Source organism: Protopterus annectens, chromosome 10.part0 (genome assembly GCF_019279795.1).
Source record: "Protopterus annectens isolate FY-2018-M chromosome 10.part0, PAN1.0, whole genome shotgun sequence".
In the NCBI taxonomy this organism is placed as follows: Eukaryota; Metazoa; Chordata; order Ceratodontiformes; family Protopteridae; genus Protopterus; species Protopterus annectens.
In genome coordinates this window covers 400,242,435-400,257,137 of record NC_056744.1, presented here as the reverse complement: position 1 = coordinate 400,257,137, position 14,703 = coordinate 400,242,435, and the positions used below count along the sequence as shown (strand labels likewise).

At 46.6% G+C, this 14,703-nt stretch overlaps 1 protein-coding gene across 1 annotated transcript in view; it reads right to left on the bottom strand.

Moving 5' to 3' along the window:
* HMCN1 (hemicentin 1) overlaps positions 1-14,703 on the bottom strand; it is a 5,606,893-nt gene that overhangs the window by 3,779,531 nt on the left and 1,812,659 nt on the right. The window contains exon 10 of the mRNA XM_044085314.1: positions 5,750-5,871. Within this exon, the coding sequence (XP_043941249.1) occupies positions 5,750-5,871 (122 nt within the window). The remainder of the gene's footprint in view (positions 1-5,749; positions 5,872-14,703) is intronic.

Here is a 14,703-nt window from a genome sequence, read left to right as displayed (position 1 = left end):
AGAGAGGGACAGCCGGATAAGCCCTCAGGGCTGTTGTGCAGGCCTGTCCGAGAAAGGTTCCCTAGACCCGAAGTTACGCTGCCCCCCTCTGCCGCTGGGCCGGCGTCCGCCTTGTCCTCCTCTGCCTCTAGAGGACGAGGGGTCCGAAGCCGGGTGGGACTGCTGAGACTTGTGGAACCACAACTTCTTTTGTCCCCTCTGATTCCTAGAAAAGGATCGTTGGAGATTCGAGAAGCGGACCCCGATGGCAGACAGCGTCTTCCCATCCTTCTCGCTTTGGACAAGGGTCTCGCGTACGGTCCTGCCAAAAAGTGAAGATCCGTCAAAGGACGCATTCGCGAAGGACACCTTGAAGGGATCCGCGAAATCACAAAGACGGAGCCAGGCGTGACGCCGCAGGCCGACCCCGGCTCCGCTAGCCCTAGTGGCTCCCTCAGTAGCATGAGAGAGTAACCGCATGGACGTGTTAGAGATGGCCGACCCCGGCTCCACTAGCCCTAGTGGCTCCCTCAGTAGCATGAGAGAGTAACCGCATGGATGTGTTAGAGATGGACTTTAGAGTGGCCATACGAGTCGCAAATGTGCCCTTATCCATGACCGTCATGGACTCTGGGGGGGCTGCAGTGTATTCCTTAATTAGGTCTTGCTGTAGCCTGATAATGTGTGCCATATAGTTCAGCGCCCTTATAGAGAAGGTTGCTGAAGCAAACATCCGCTTCCCAATGCAGTCCATCGCCCGAAATTCCTTATCCGGAGGATGGACCGAGGAACTCTCCTGTGCGAGTTCCTTCTTCGTGGCGGCCGCCACCAGCATGGCATCAACAGGGGACCCCTTAGCCCAGGACTGCCTATCTGCGGGGGGGGGGGTAAGAACTTTGTCAGGACATCTGGGGATTGACTCCACGGTGTCGGGTTCTTTCCACGCCCTGGTGGTAATTAAGTCCACCAGGGGGTCAGCCGGAGGGGACATCCAGGAGGTAGACGGGCCCGCCTCAAACGCCTCCAGGAACACAATTTTGTCCGAGGAAGGTTTTTGGGCAGACCACCCCCCTCTAATACGCAACATTTCTATGATGTCTCCAAAGGAGACATCTTCGGGGGGTGATCTTGGGGAACCTTCCCCTTCATCCAAATCCATGTCCGTGGTGATGGACTCAGGGGAGTCCAGGTGCCTCCTTTTACACTGCCATTTGCGAGGCACCTCCTCGGTGGGACTGTCCGAGGAGGGCTCACCCATGGGGTCCTGTTCCTCCAAGGGAACTAACTGGAGGGTTTGAGCAGGCGGTCCCATAGGATGGATGATGGAGGATAGACCCACATGCATAGGGGGGGTGGGAGGATCCGAGGCCTGGACCGGGGATCTGGAAGACCTCAACAGAACCCTCTCCACTACCTCAAAAGCCGAAGGAGAACTACTTTCCCCAGGCTCCGAAAGTAGTCTCCTCAGCTCCGAAGCAGGGATCGGAGACGGAGCAGAAGCAGTCGGATCCGAGAGAGAGGTGTGCTCCGACCTACACTGCGCCGGAGATACACCAATCCCCACGGATCCGATGCTCGGCCCCGAGAGCTAGGATCCGGCACGCTCGAAGGCAAGGTCGGCATCGAAGATACCGGAGCTATCGGCGCAGATGAAACCCCGGCTCTGAAAGGGCCCGGATCCGATGACTCCAAAACCCTAAACCGGGTCGGAGAAGAAGTGATCGGAGCAAAGAGAGGGGCTGTGCTCCCCCCCGAGGGGGGGGCAGGCAAGAGCACCCCCATCTGCATTTGGGTCTGCAGGAATCGACGCATCATCCGATCTATGTCCGCATCGGTAAGGCTCCTGGTTGACCTAGAAGCTGTCGAGGTGGGCCGGGAGGGCCGCCTCGACGACCTCGAAGGAGACCGGTACTCCTCCTCCGGCTCCGGCGAGAAACAAGGCGAACGGAGCCAAGAGGGGGAGGATCCGGGGACCTTCGAGGGAGAGCTGGTAACTTTCGAAGGGGGGACTGCGGGGTGAGTCTCAGCCCGCCTTTTGTGAGACCTGTGCTTATCTTTCTCCTTGTGCCTTTTTTCCTTGGAGAAAGAAGCACTAGAGTCCCCTGAACTCTGCACAGCAGAGGGAGTTTGAGTCCCAGGCAGAGCAGGGGGAACTGAAGGCACCGGGGCTACGATAGTAGCCTGAGCCTTCGAAGGGGAGGAAGAAGAAGCAGAATCCTGGGGAAGTAGGCCCGCCAGGATCAGCTTGTTCTTCCTGTCCCTAACTGCCCGAGGATTAAAGGCTGCACACATTTGGCAAGCCGTTGATAAGTGGGCCACCCCCAAGCACAAGACACACTGAGTGTGGCCATCAGCTGGGGAAAGCTTATGGCCACACTCAGTGCACTTGGAAAAAATGGCTTTGGGCCCTTCCGCCATTACACAAAACACACACACACCCAAACACTAAGGGGAGGGGAAGAAAAACGCTAACGACCATGAGAAAACTACAGAAAGGGGGCTAACACTCTATTTCTAAAGGGAAATTAACATTAACAAGCTTAAATTTAACTTAAAGAAATTTTCTCAAGGAGAAAAAGCTGAAACGACCTCACCAGGCTTAAGAAGCTCTTCACAAATAGCTGTCTTCAGCCGCGGCAAACTCGATCTGAGGTAATACAGTAGGCAGCAGGAGATTATGGGTAGGGGGAGGAGCTAGGAGCTCGGATCTTTTAGCTTGTGAAGCTGCCGGCTCGGATCCGAGGTCGGATCTGATACCCACAGGTTGCAGAACAAATGAAGTAACTACTTCAGATTATCTGATTTTCTAAAGACTGAAGAGTAACAGAGTGACTGCTGCAGCCCAGTAGTGCTGGCCCATAAACCGAATGGAAGTATCAGATTCTGTGATGACTGAACAATCACAAAGTGACTGGTGCAGACCAATAATGCTGATCCCTAAATCTGATGGAAGCATTGAATTATGTAATAAATTTAGGAAACTGAATAACATTTCATAGCTATCCTGTACCCAGAATTAATGATATGATAAAGAACTTAGGGAAGGCCAGATACCTGACAACATACCACTCACCCCCCCCACCACCAAAGGAAAACAGCTTTTGTAACTCCCAATGGTCTATTTCGGTACACAGTGTTACTGCATGGTCTACATGGAGCCTCAGGCACCTTTCAAAGGTTGACAGCTAAAATACTGAAGCCCAACTCACAAAATGCTGCTGCATTCCTGGATGATATGACCATTCAATCAGAGGAATGGGAATCTCAGTTACCTAAACTGCAGGCAGTGGTAGAATCCATCAGACAGGCATATTTTGACTGCAAAAACTAAAGATCATAAAAAAACTGGTCTGCAGTCTCAACTAAAGATACAGGTGAAGGGTTTATTTGGTTAGATGGGCAATATAGAAAGTCTCTGCCAAATTTTATGACTATTGCCTATCCTTTGACAGATCCCACAAGACAAAGTTCCTGTCAAGGTGCAATGATTTCTTGACGTAGATTTATAACTTAATGTTTATGTGTGCATGTGTGTGTGTGTGTGTGTGTGTGTGTGTGTGTGTGTGTGTGTGTGTGTGTGTGTGTGTGTGTGTGTGTGTGTGTGTGTGTAAAATTGATATTTGCTTGTGAAGAGTCATGTCCAGCAATGGATCTACTAGATCTGACAGTTGCAATGGTCAGTGAAACCTACAATCACAAACACACAGCATTAAAGTACAAATTACCAAAGGCAGAATTTTAATGCATTATGTTATTTTGTAAGGAGCAAGCCTCCATGCTCTTCATTTACTTATATTCCAAGTTGAAAGAACCTTGGGGAAAGGACAATGGCATCTTTTTATCTGACTAAAAATACACCTCTGTCCAGCTGGATGGGAATGTGAGTTACAAAGTGGAGGTGGGGTTTACCCCAGAAAAAGAAGTTACTTCTGTTGTTTTTCTTCTTTTTTAGCATTATAACTAAACACCTGCTGCTGATATTTTCTTAACAATGTTAAGGCTTTCAGGTTTCTACTTCTGATTGCATGCATTTCACTCACAACTCCATAAATAAGCATAAGTACAACCTCAGATAAATAACTGCTTTTAAATGACTGTTCATTTGACGGCTCACCATGGCTTTAGTGGAAGAGTGGAATTCTCAATCTCTTCCTCAGGGGTTGTTTCACCACTGATGGTAGGGTTCTATGTCTTATAATCTAACTGCTATCTAAGGGAGAAAAGATGCAGTACTCGTCAAGAACATTTTGAAAGAAACAGTAACCATTAACATTGAATGCACAGCTGATGTTGGTTATATGTAGGCATATCACTACACACCAACATCCTAAGCAAAAAATGCACTAGCATTCCATTTTAAACACTGTGCACAAGCAACAGTTAACAATTCCATATAATCTTCTGATGGAGATCCAAAATTAGAATGAACTCAGTAACTTCAAATAATGCATTTAAACAACATCAGATTTACTACAGTAGCCGTTATTCTCCCAGATTAAATACATTTAAAAACAATTCAATTAAATGTCACACGAATCTGGACAATATATTCTAGGTGAACAGGTTAGTTTTGAATGTTGACATCAATATATGTCTTTTACAAACCAGGTGTGATGTTACATATTGTGAGATACAGCAGTATTTGCACACCAGCAGCAAGAGGAGTGGGGAACGTGGCATCCGGTCAAGTTTTTGCAAATGAAATAGTGAAAAGGAGTGCCAAAATACTTTCTGCAATGAAGGGACCTAGGTTAGCTCTTTCATGTGTTGTTTTTCCTAGTGTTTGATTTGAATAATAGTGCATTGTAATATCTGATGTAATATGTGATGTTTTATTTTGCATTATTCTTTCATAAATGTGCTATTTTACTTACAGACATTGCACTTAATTGTTTAGATTTATTTTTTTACTCCTTTGTTTATTTTGCACCAAAGTAATACAAATATGGTAAAGGGATGGGTGCTTTATCTATACATGGAGTTAATATTTTTAAATGAGGGAAGGTTGGGGGTGTTAAGTACTGCAAATGGTGTGTACAACAGTGATTGCTATCTGCAAACTAACAAGTTCTGAACCTGAAGTTTTCTTTAGTCTGATGCCATGTTAATGGTTGCCTTTTAAATATATTCTATTAATTGACAACAGCCCAAGGAGTGGAGGATACAATGACACAAGTCCAGCCTGAATCTGTTAGGATTCCTGTAAAAGGAAGTAGATAACATTCAAGAAGGTAAAAGTTAAGAACCAACAAAACAGCTTGCAAGCAAAAGCACATAAACAATCTATCAGTATCCTGACTCATAATTTTCACAGAGAAGTAAAGAAAAAAGACAGTGATAATGTATAACAGAGGACACCATGGAGGGCTTTATTCTCGCCCCCCCCCCCTTTTTATATACCTTCAATTCTAAATTGTATACTGACAGAGGTAAGTGCATGTCCATGAAAAGGATTCACCTAACTGTACTTGTCTAGCTCTATGAGTTTTACTGAAGGTCAGAATGTTGTTGTCAGCTTCAATGTCACCAACATACTGCTCGACAAAGAAAAGCAGTTAAATAAAGTAAGTAAGTCTAAAGAATCTGAGCTGCTAGGTAAGCTAAATTAATAGCATACATTTTCTCCAGTGAACTGATAAGACTCGAAAAAAGGTAATTTTCTTTTCATGGAGTGCAGAAAAAATATTTGGCATTTGTGAATGTACATCAAATTAATATGTCATATGCAGACATTAATTCTCAGACACAGTAAATGATAATATGTACTAACCTGATACATCCAGGAAGGTCTGAGCCCGCCCTGTTCCAGCACTGTTAATAGCAATGCACTCATAGAATCCCTCATCAGAGATGGAAACACGTCCTATTTCCCACTGTGCACTGTCAGACTCCCTATAACACAATAAAGAGGGGGAACTCAGTTTTTCTGTTGGCTAATTACTTTACTATGACAACATATACAGTAAAAAAAATGCCCATGTTAGCCTTTTAAGCCATATTATAATTGACTTCATTACATTGTTTTATTTCGGAATTAGAAACCAAAAATTCAGGCAAAAGCTCAAATCCCTAACTTATTATCTGTGAAGTCTCTTAAGTTGCTAAAATGACAGTTCAGTAACAGGAAAATGTTTTCCCTGGTGATGCAACAGCCATAATTTCCAGTGTTAATTTGTTGGCCCTGGACTGCACCTTATTTACTGGAAGTCAGCATTTCAAAAAGAGAATGTGCAATAAAGATTTTGGTGTACCCATTAGAAGTAGTGGTGACTATGTCCTTGGGAAGAGGTCAAGTAAAGGAAAAAGAAGTTATGTACTTACCATAACGTTCCATGTTAGTTGTCTTCATCTCGCCTTCTTTCTTGCTGGTTGGGATCGAAGCCGATCCTTGGCTCCGACTCGGCCATCTTCAACAGCACGAGAGCTGTTTACTGGCTCGAGGCTACCCCTTATCCCATGATGCCTAGCGCTAGCTACCCAGATCTCATTTGAAATAGCTAACCAAGACATAGCTATAGGAAGAAACCACTCCAAACAAATGGTTAAACATACCTGTCCTACTGTCTAAGTCAGTAAAGGAAACAAACCAGCAAACACTCCAGCCAGTGAAAATTTGAACTCTTCTCGGTTCAACAGGATAGGGGGATGGAGGGGGGGACGCAAGAAAGAAGGCGAGATGAAGACAACTAACATGGAATGTTATGGTAGGTACATAACTTCTTTATGTTAAGTTGTCAATCTCGCCTTCATTCTTGCTAGTTGGGACAACGTCCCTAGCACCTACAATCCTGGGTGGCTCATTGGAACAGACTCTTGAGAACAGTGGAACCAAAGCTAGCTCTACTTCTGGAGACCACATCCAACTTGTAATGAGAAATAAAGGTATGAGGATTTCCCACGTAGCGGCGGCACAGATAGAGTCCATGGGCAACCTAGACTGGAATGCTACAGACGTGGCTAAAGCCCTGGTAGAATGACCTTTCGGTTTGATTGGCAAGTCTTTGTTCCTTAGTTGGTAGATAAAGGTAATGATATGAGACAACCACCTGGATAAAGTCACTTTGGAAACTGGGAGACCATGTTTGCCCCAAGCATAGGAAAGGAAAAGTTGGTCAGACTTCCTTATATCCTTCATCCTATGCAGACAGAAACACAACTGTCTATGAACATCCAATTGATGCAACTTGTATTCTGCCTTGTTGGTGTGGTTAGGGAAAAACACAGGTAGGTCTATAGACTGATTCAAATTGTTTTCTGAGCAGACCTTTGGAAGAAAAGAAGGATCAGTCCTCAGAGCAACCCTGTCCTTATGAAATACTAAGTATGGAGGACGGACGGATAGTGCCTGAAGTTCAGAGACATGTCTGGCTGAAGTAATAGCTACCAGAAAAAGTCTTCCAAGATAGAAACTTAGTGGAGCAAGAAGCTGCCGGTTCAAAAGGGGGCATAATTAATAAGGTTAGTACCAAATTAAGGTCCCAAGGAGGAGGGGGATCTCTCACTGGGGGTCTAAGGAGAGTAGCCCCTCTTAACGCTTTACATAGCTTATGAGATATAATGTTGGCATTAGAAAAACCGACATGAAAATTTAAAATGGCCGCTAATTGAACCCTGATCGTAGCAGAAGCTGACCCTGAATGAAAGAGTTCTGTTAGGAACTCCAAGATCTCATGGATAGGGGCTGTGAAGGGATCTATATTTCTATCCTCTGCCCAACAAGAAAAACGTTTCCATTTACTAGCGTAAGTCCTTCTAGTGGCCGACTTATGGGAGAAAACAATAATCTCGCGAACGGCTGGGGAAATACTGGGAAGCATGGCTAAGGTTGGAAGTGGAGCAACCAAGCTGTGAGCTGGAGCGTTTGAAGGGATTGATGCAGCCCGCATGATTGATGAATCAGTAGGTCTGGAATTGGATCCAGAGTCCAAGGCTGCTCGAGAAGGTAATGGTGCAGAAAAGGGAACCATATCTGTCGAGGCCAGTAAGGGGCAATGAGGATCATTTTGCAACCCAACGACATAGCTTTCTGAATGAGTTTTGGAATCAGGAAAAATGGAGGGAAGGCATAAAGAAGTCCCTGAGGCCAATCGTGGACTAGAGCGTCTCTGGGAGGGTGACCAGGAAAAAGAAGAAGAGAGAAGTTGCTGCTGCATTTGCTGTTGAAGGGGTTGGCAAAAAGGTCGCAGCAAGGCTGACCCCATTTGCGGAAGATTAAATCCACAATTACCTGATTCAGAGACCACTCGTGAGGCATGAGAATAGCTCTGCTGAGCCTGTCCACTATGACGTTGGACGTCCCAGAGATGTGTGTTGCAATTAGAAATCGCTGGGAGGAAATCACCCACTGCCAGAGTCTGAGGGCTTCTCGACATAGGGGGTAGGACCTGGTTCTCCCCTGCTTGTTGATGTACCACACCACTGACATGTTGTCGGTTTGAATTGCAATGGTCCCCGAAGGAAGAGAGTCCTGAAGAGCTCGCAATGCTAGGAGCACGGCTCTCATCTCTAGGACATTTATATGCAGATGGTACTCGTGAGCCTGCAAAGTGCCCTGGACTGTCCTTCCCTGATAATGCCCCCCCCACCCTATCAGGGAGGCGTCCGTGGTCACTGTAGAAACCGGAGGAGGCTGAATGAAGGGTCTGCCCTGAATCACTAGTGGGGAGATCATCCACCAGGAAAGGTGTCTTTTGCAAGCTTCTGTAATGATGATCATGTGAGACATGGGGAGCTGTTGAAAGGACCACTGTGTGAACAGAAGCCACTGCAGGATTCTCATGTGGAAGCGGGCCAGGGGTATCAGAAGAATTGCCGCCGCCACAGAACCTAGAGTCTGAAGGACGTACCTGACTTGCACTCTTTTGCATTGCATGAGGACATGAACCTGCTGGCGAATAGTGGACACCCTGTCCAAGGGTAGCTTTGCGGACATGCTCCTTGTATCTAAATCTGCTCCTATATAAGTAATAGATTGACAGGGCAACAAGGCAGATTTTTCAAAATTTATGGTAATGCCTAGCTGGGAGCAAACTGAGATTGTACAGTCCCTGGCTTGAAGGAGTTGATGCCTGGTAGTAGCAGAAAGGAGCCAGTCGTCTAGATAGGGAAACACCTGGAATCCTTGATGCCTCAGGTGAGCCGTGACCACTGCCATACACTTGGTGAACACCCTGGGGGCTGTGGTGAGACCAAAGGGCAGAGCTCTGAACTGGTAGTGACTGGCTCCCAGCCGGAAGCGAAGGAACCTCCTGGAGCATCTGTCCATTTTGATGTGATAGTACGCACCCTGGAGATCTACTGAGCACATCCAATTGTCCTGACCCAGAAAGGGTAGAATGGACTGTAGCGTGACCATCCGAAACTTTGTTCTTTGAACAGACTTGTTCAGTCTGCTGAGATCCAAAATAGGTCTCCAGTCCCCTGTCTTTTTTGGTACCAAAAAGAACCTTGAGTAAGTTCCGGATCCGTGTTGGTCTGCCGGGACTTCCTGGATGACTCTTTTTTCTAGCAGTTTTGAAATTTCTATAACTGCTTGGTCCCTCAGATTGGGTGGAACATCTGTGAAGGACTTGCATGATGGTAAAGGGGGCTGAACGAAAGGAATTCTGTAACCTCCGGATATTATTGACTGTACCCATTTGTCTTGCATTATGCTTAGCCAGGCTTTGGGTACAATGAAAGTCTTCCCCCGACTGCCTCCAGAGATGGACAGTCGGGCAACCCCTCAGGGATGTTGGGAGGGCTTGTCAGAGAAGGATTCTCTACTGCCCTGGTTCTGCGGACCCCCTCTGCCACGAGGGCTGCGTCTGTTATTATTGTTATTTCCTCCTCTGGCCCTGGAGGAAAAATCATTACGTGTGTCAGGCGAAGATCCCTGGGATTTCCGAAACCACATCTTTCCACTCTTCTGACCCTTGGGGTATGGTCTAGAGGGAGTGGAAAAATGGACTCCCACAGCAGAGAGAGTCTTGCCTTGTTGTTCACACCTAGTAAGAGTGTCTTTCACCTGTGGTCCAAAAAGAAAGGAACCGTCACAGGGAGTGTTGGTGAATGACGCTCTGAAGGGTTCCACAAAATTACACAGCCGCATCCATGCATGTCTCCGAAGTGCCATGCCTGTGCCTGCGGCTCTACTCGCCCCATCGGCTGCATAGGAAATTAGCCTCATGGAGGACTTGACTACTGAGTTAAGGGTCACCAGCTGAGAGGCCACTTTTGCCCGGGCCCCTTCAGCTGAAGGATCCTGCAGGGTATCTCCGAGCTCTTTCAGGAGATCCCTCTGAAGCCTGGTAAAATGGCATAAGTAATTCAGTGACCTCATGGAAAAGGTCGCTGAAGCAAACATTCACTTCCCATATCTGCCCATGGTCCTAGACTCCTTGTTAGGAGGATGGACAGAAGAAGACGTTTCCGTTAACTCCTTTTTAGTGGCTGCTGATACCACCATGGCATCCACGGGAACACCCTTAGTAAGGAACTGCTTGTCAGGGGGTGCAGTAATAAACTTGGCTGGTCTCCTCGGGGTTGGTTCCACTGTATCTGGGGCTGACCAAGCCTTTCGAGCCACCACAGACATTAGTGGATCGAAGGGCGGAGAAACCCAGGAGGTGGAATGTCGGGAACTGAATGCATCCAGGAATACAGATTCATCCTCAGTAGGGGCTAGGGTATTCCAGTTCCCCCTCTGCTTAAGTATTTCTAGGATGTCCGAAAGGAAATATCTTCAGAGGGGGATCTTGGGGACCCTTCCGACTCATCCAAATCCGTATCCGAAGTGACAGACTTGGAGGAGTCAATGTGCTTCCTCTTGCACTTCTTCTTCCAAGGGGGCTCCTCTGAATGATCAGGGGAGGCCTCGGAGGAAGAGGAAACACCCAATGGGGTGCCCTGAAGTGCTGGTTCCCCACGTTTGGGGTCTGGAGGAGGGGCAGAGGTCGACGCAGGCACTACGGGGGATGGAGCCAGTGGGGTCGAAGGTGGAGCTGGCTGAGAGGCCAGCACACTTCTCATGACATCGAAGGCGTCCCTGCCACGATGAAGAGAATCCTCCTCTGCACCAAGGGAGACGGCTCTGAGGCCGATGTAGTAGCCGAGCTCACCTGCGCCGACGCTCCGAGAGGGAGAGCGGGGTCGGACAAGGGTCCGATGCCACTTGCCCCCTCGGAGCCGACGAGGGAGTCTCGGCGCCCAGATCCCTCGACGGAAGGCACCATCGATGGGATCAGAGCCATCGACGGATCCGAAGGAGAGATCGTTATCGGAGCCGATGGTTCCATGACTCAAACCCCAAGAAACTCCGGCTCCAAGCTCAATGGAGTCGGAGGAGGAACATCGATAGAAACAGACGGAGCCGACACCTGTTGAAGGGGGCTGGACAACATTTTGACCAGTGTCTGCGACTTCAATAACCTGCTGACCACTATCTCCACATCATGGTCTGAGAACCTGGAGAACCGAGAGGAGTTTGAAGATCTATGACTATGGCCACTTTGCAGGAGGGGAGACCGAGAAGCCGAATGAATGGACTCTAATGAAGGGGACCTCGTCTTTTCTGAGTCCTTGACGGTTCCGAGGGGACTATTGGAGCCGACGAGGAAGCAGTCCCCTCAGTTCCGGCCGGAACCAAAGTGGAAGGTAAGCCTTGGGCCGATGACGGCTCCGAGCTGGGAGCCGACGATTTGGCCGGTTTAGGAGACTTCACTGGCAAAGTCTTGGCCGGTGAGTCATGAGGCTTAAGCAGCCCTCTCAAAATAAGTTTATTCTTGCGCTCCTGCAGAACTCTTGGGCTAAATGCATGGCAGCTAGAACAAGAGTCCTGCAGGTGTACAGCATCTAGACAATCGACGCAAGAAGTGTGCCCATCTGTCAGAGACATCTTCTGACAGCATGAGTCACACTTCTTGAATCCCGACACTTTGGATTCCTTAGACATAATACACAATACGAAATACCACTAAACTAACAGTAAACACTACCACACAAACCACAAATAAGACACAATATACTACAAGATAAGGATATATCTTATTATTTTATTTATTTTTTTTTTTTAGGAATTAGGAAGCCTCTAACTAAAACAGCTGCCTAAAACAAGGAAAAGGAAGAAAATTCTACAGAGTAAGCTATTGGCTAGGGAAGAGGGGGAGGTGGGGGAGGGAAAGAACTCTCTAAAATGAGTTCTGAAAAGCCCACAAAAAAACACTAAACTATCACAACTAGTTAGCAACTACTACACAAAAACAATAAGGACAGAAAAAAAATCCCTAATCTGACTGAAAAGGTAGTAGAAGAAAAATATACGAGCCTGAGCCAGTACCACGAACCTCGCAGCTGAAGCGGCAAACAAGATCTGGGTAGCTAGCACTAGGCATCATGGGATAAAGGGTAGCCTCGAGCCAGTAAACAGCTCTTGAGCTATTGAAGATGGCCGAGTCAGAGCCGAGGATCGGCTCCGATCCCAACCAGCAAGAACGAAGGCGAGACTGACAACTTAACATCATCTTTTAACCAAATTGGGTTGATGTAACCACTACTTTAGATTCTTGTGACAAGCCATGGACAGCCAAATGGATTGATCCAAGGAGTCTTCCAAATGAGACTAATGAATGCAAAATATCAATCGAAGAACTCGTATGTGTAAATTGGTGAAAGGAACCAAGTGAATTGTTGCAGCCATAAAAGCCAGTACCTACAGAACTACTTCTGCTGATGGTGATGAACACTGCAATTGAAGTATCACGGCAAACTGAAGTAAGTTTACATTTTCCTGTGGGAATCTGGACAATTTTACACAGTGTCTATGTGACTGCCTATGAATACAAGTGCCTGTGATGACTTAATCGAGGATTTTGCAGTGTTCATTGTGATTCCCAATGACAAACATCACAGAAGTAAGTAGTTCTTCTCTTTTATTAAAGATTATCTTAAGGTGGAGACAAAGAAATAGTCAAGATGCAGGAAAACTGAGCTGCTGTCATGCATTTTCCTGAACAACTTTTGGTGGGGGGGTGAAACAAAAGAGCAGGGCACTGAACAGATCATCTTTGTCTCCCATCTAGAAGTGTAGGAATTATCTGGTGACTTTGGCAATCCTGATGTACAAACAGGCATCCTAAAAATCCAGAGAACACATCCAGTCTCCTTCAAGTAGACAAGGAAGGACTGATTGCAATGTGACCACTTAGATGCTTGTTCCTCACAAACATATTTAATGATGTCCTTACATTCACTGTTGCGGTATTCCTTACAAATGGGATTCCCTGTTGTGAAGCCCACCATCCTGCCACTTTAACAAAGTCTACTGTTGGTTTAAGGTATGATGAACGTCACCTGCACACTCCTTGCTCAGGGTTGGGCATAAAGGTGACATTCAGGCGTACCATCCTCAGAACGTCTTTGCCGCCAGTCCGAACGCTGTTTTAACCGTCGGTCTGTTACCTCCGTCCATTTTTTTTTACCGTTATTCTTTTTGTTAGCATTCCAGTGCTTACTCCTGTTTGCTGGAGTTTTCACAGTTGCAGATAAGTACCCAGTTGGGTTTTTGGTTAATTTTTCTGTTTGTTTTGTGCTGTTTGGGGTTAATGTCATCCGGGAAGGGTAAATGCCAGTGTGCGAGACTGATTCCCCATAAACACCGGCCACAATAAGTGTCTTTTTTGCCTAAGTGCTGTTCATGACCATATGTATTGTTCAATTTGTCAGGCGTTTGTTCCCAAAAGTCTTCATAGTAGGCTTTCTTCCCTTTCCTTGTATCTTGCAAACCAGTGTCTTAAGCTTCTTGCTGCAGATACTATGGCTGGAACTTCCTGCCCCAAGGGTCAGCCATCAGGGAAGAAGAAGGTGCATAAAGTAACACCAGAATCTTCTGCTGTCCAGCCTTTTCCGGGAGTTTCTCCTGAGGTTATTATGAACCTGGAGGCTCGCCTGATTGTTTTGTTAGATTCTTCTACCACGTCTGGGATGGAGGCTGGTGAGGATCTGGTGGAAAATATGTCCAAAGAGGCTTTCCAGGCATCCGTTTCAAGCATTCAGAGGGAACCATGGTTTTCTGTTTACAAGGAGTCTAGAGGGGTTCTGCACTTTCTCTTTAGGGAAGAGATTCCTACTGTAGTTGTGGAATGCTGTCCTGAACCTGGGCCTTCTCAGGTTTTTAGGACAGATGTTCCCTTAAAAAAAAAACAGAAAACTAATCATGTTTCTTCTGCTCTTAGAGATCCACTTAGTGAGTGGCAGGCCTTTACTCAGGGGTTACTTAATGCTTTAATGTCGTTGAGGCCTCCTCAAGGGGTTTCAGCTCCTGCTCCTCCTTGGTCCTCTTCTTCCCCTAAAAGCACCAGAGAATTGAATTTTTCTGAGGTGGATTCTGATGATGACTCCCTTGCTTATTCTACCCAGACTCCTTCTCCTTTAGACTATGGGTCTGTGGAGGAGGACTCTCATACTCTAAATAATCCTTCTGAGGAAATTTCCTTTGGGGACACAATCTCTAGGATGATGGAATTTTCTAACTTGGATTGTGCCCAGGTTTCAGATATCCATAAGAGATACTATGAGTTACTGCAGATGGAATCTCCTAAACCTGCGGACATTCCTCCTTTCTTGCCTACTTTATTAGATGTTTTTTCCAGTGTCCCTAAAGCGCCGGATTCTCTGCCCCCTGCTACCAAGAAGTCTGTTAGGTTTTACAGGGTGCCTGAGGATCGTTCCTTTTTGTTTAAATGTCCT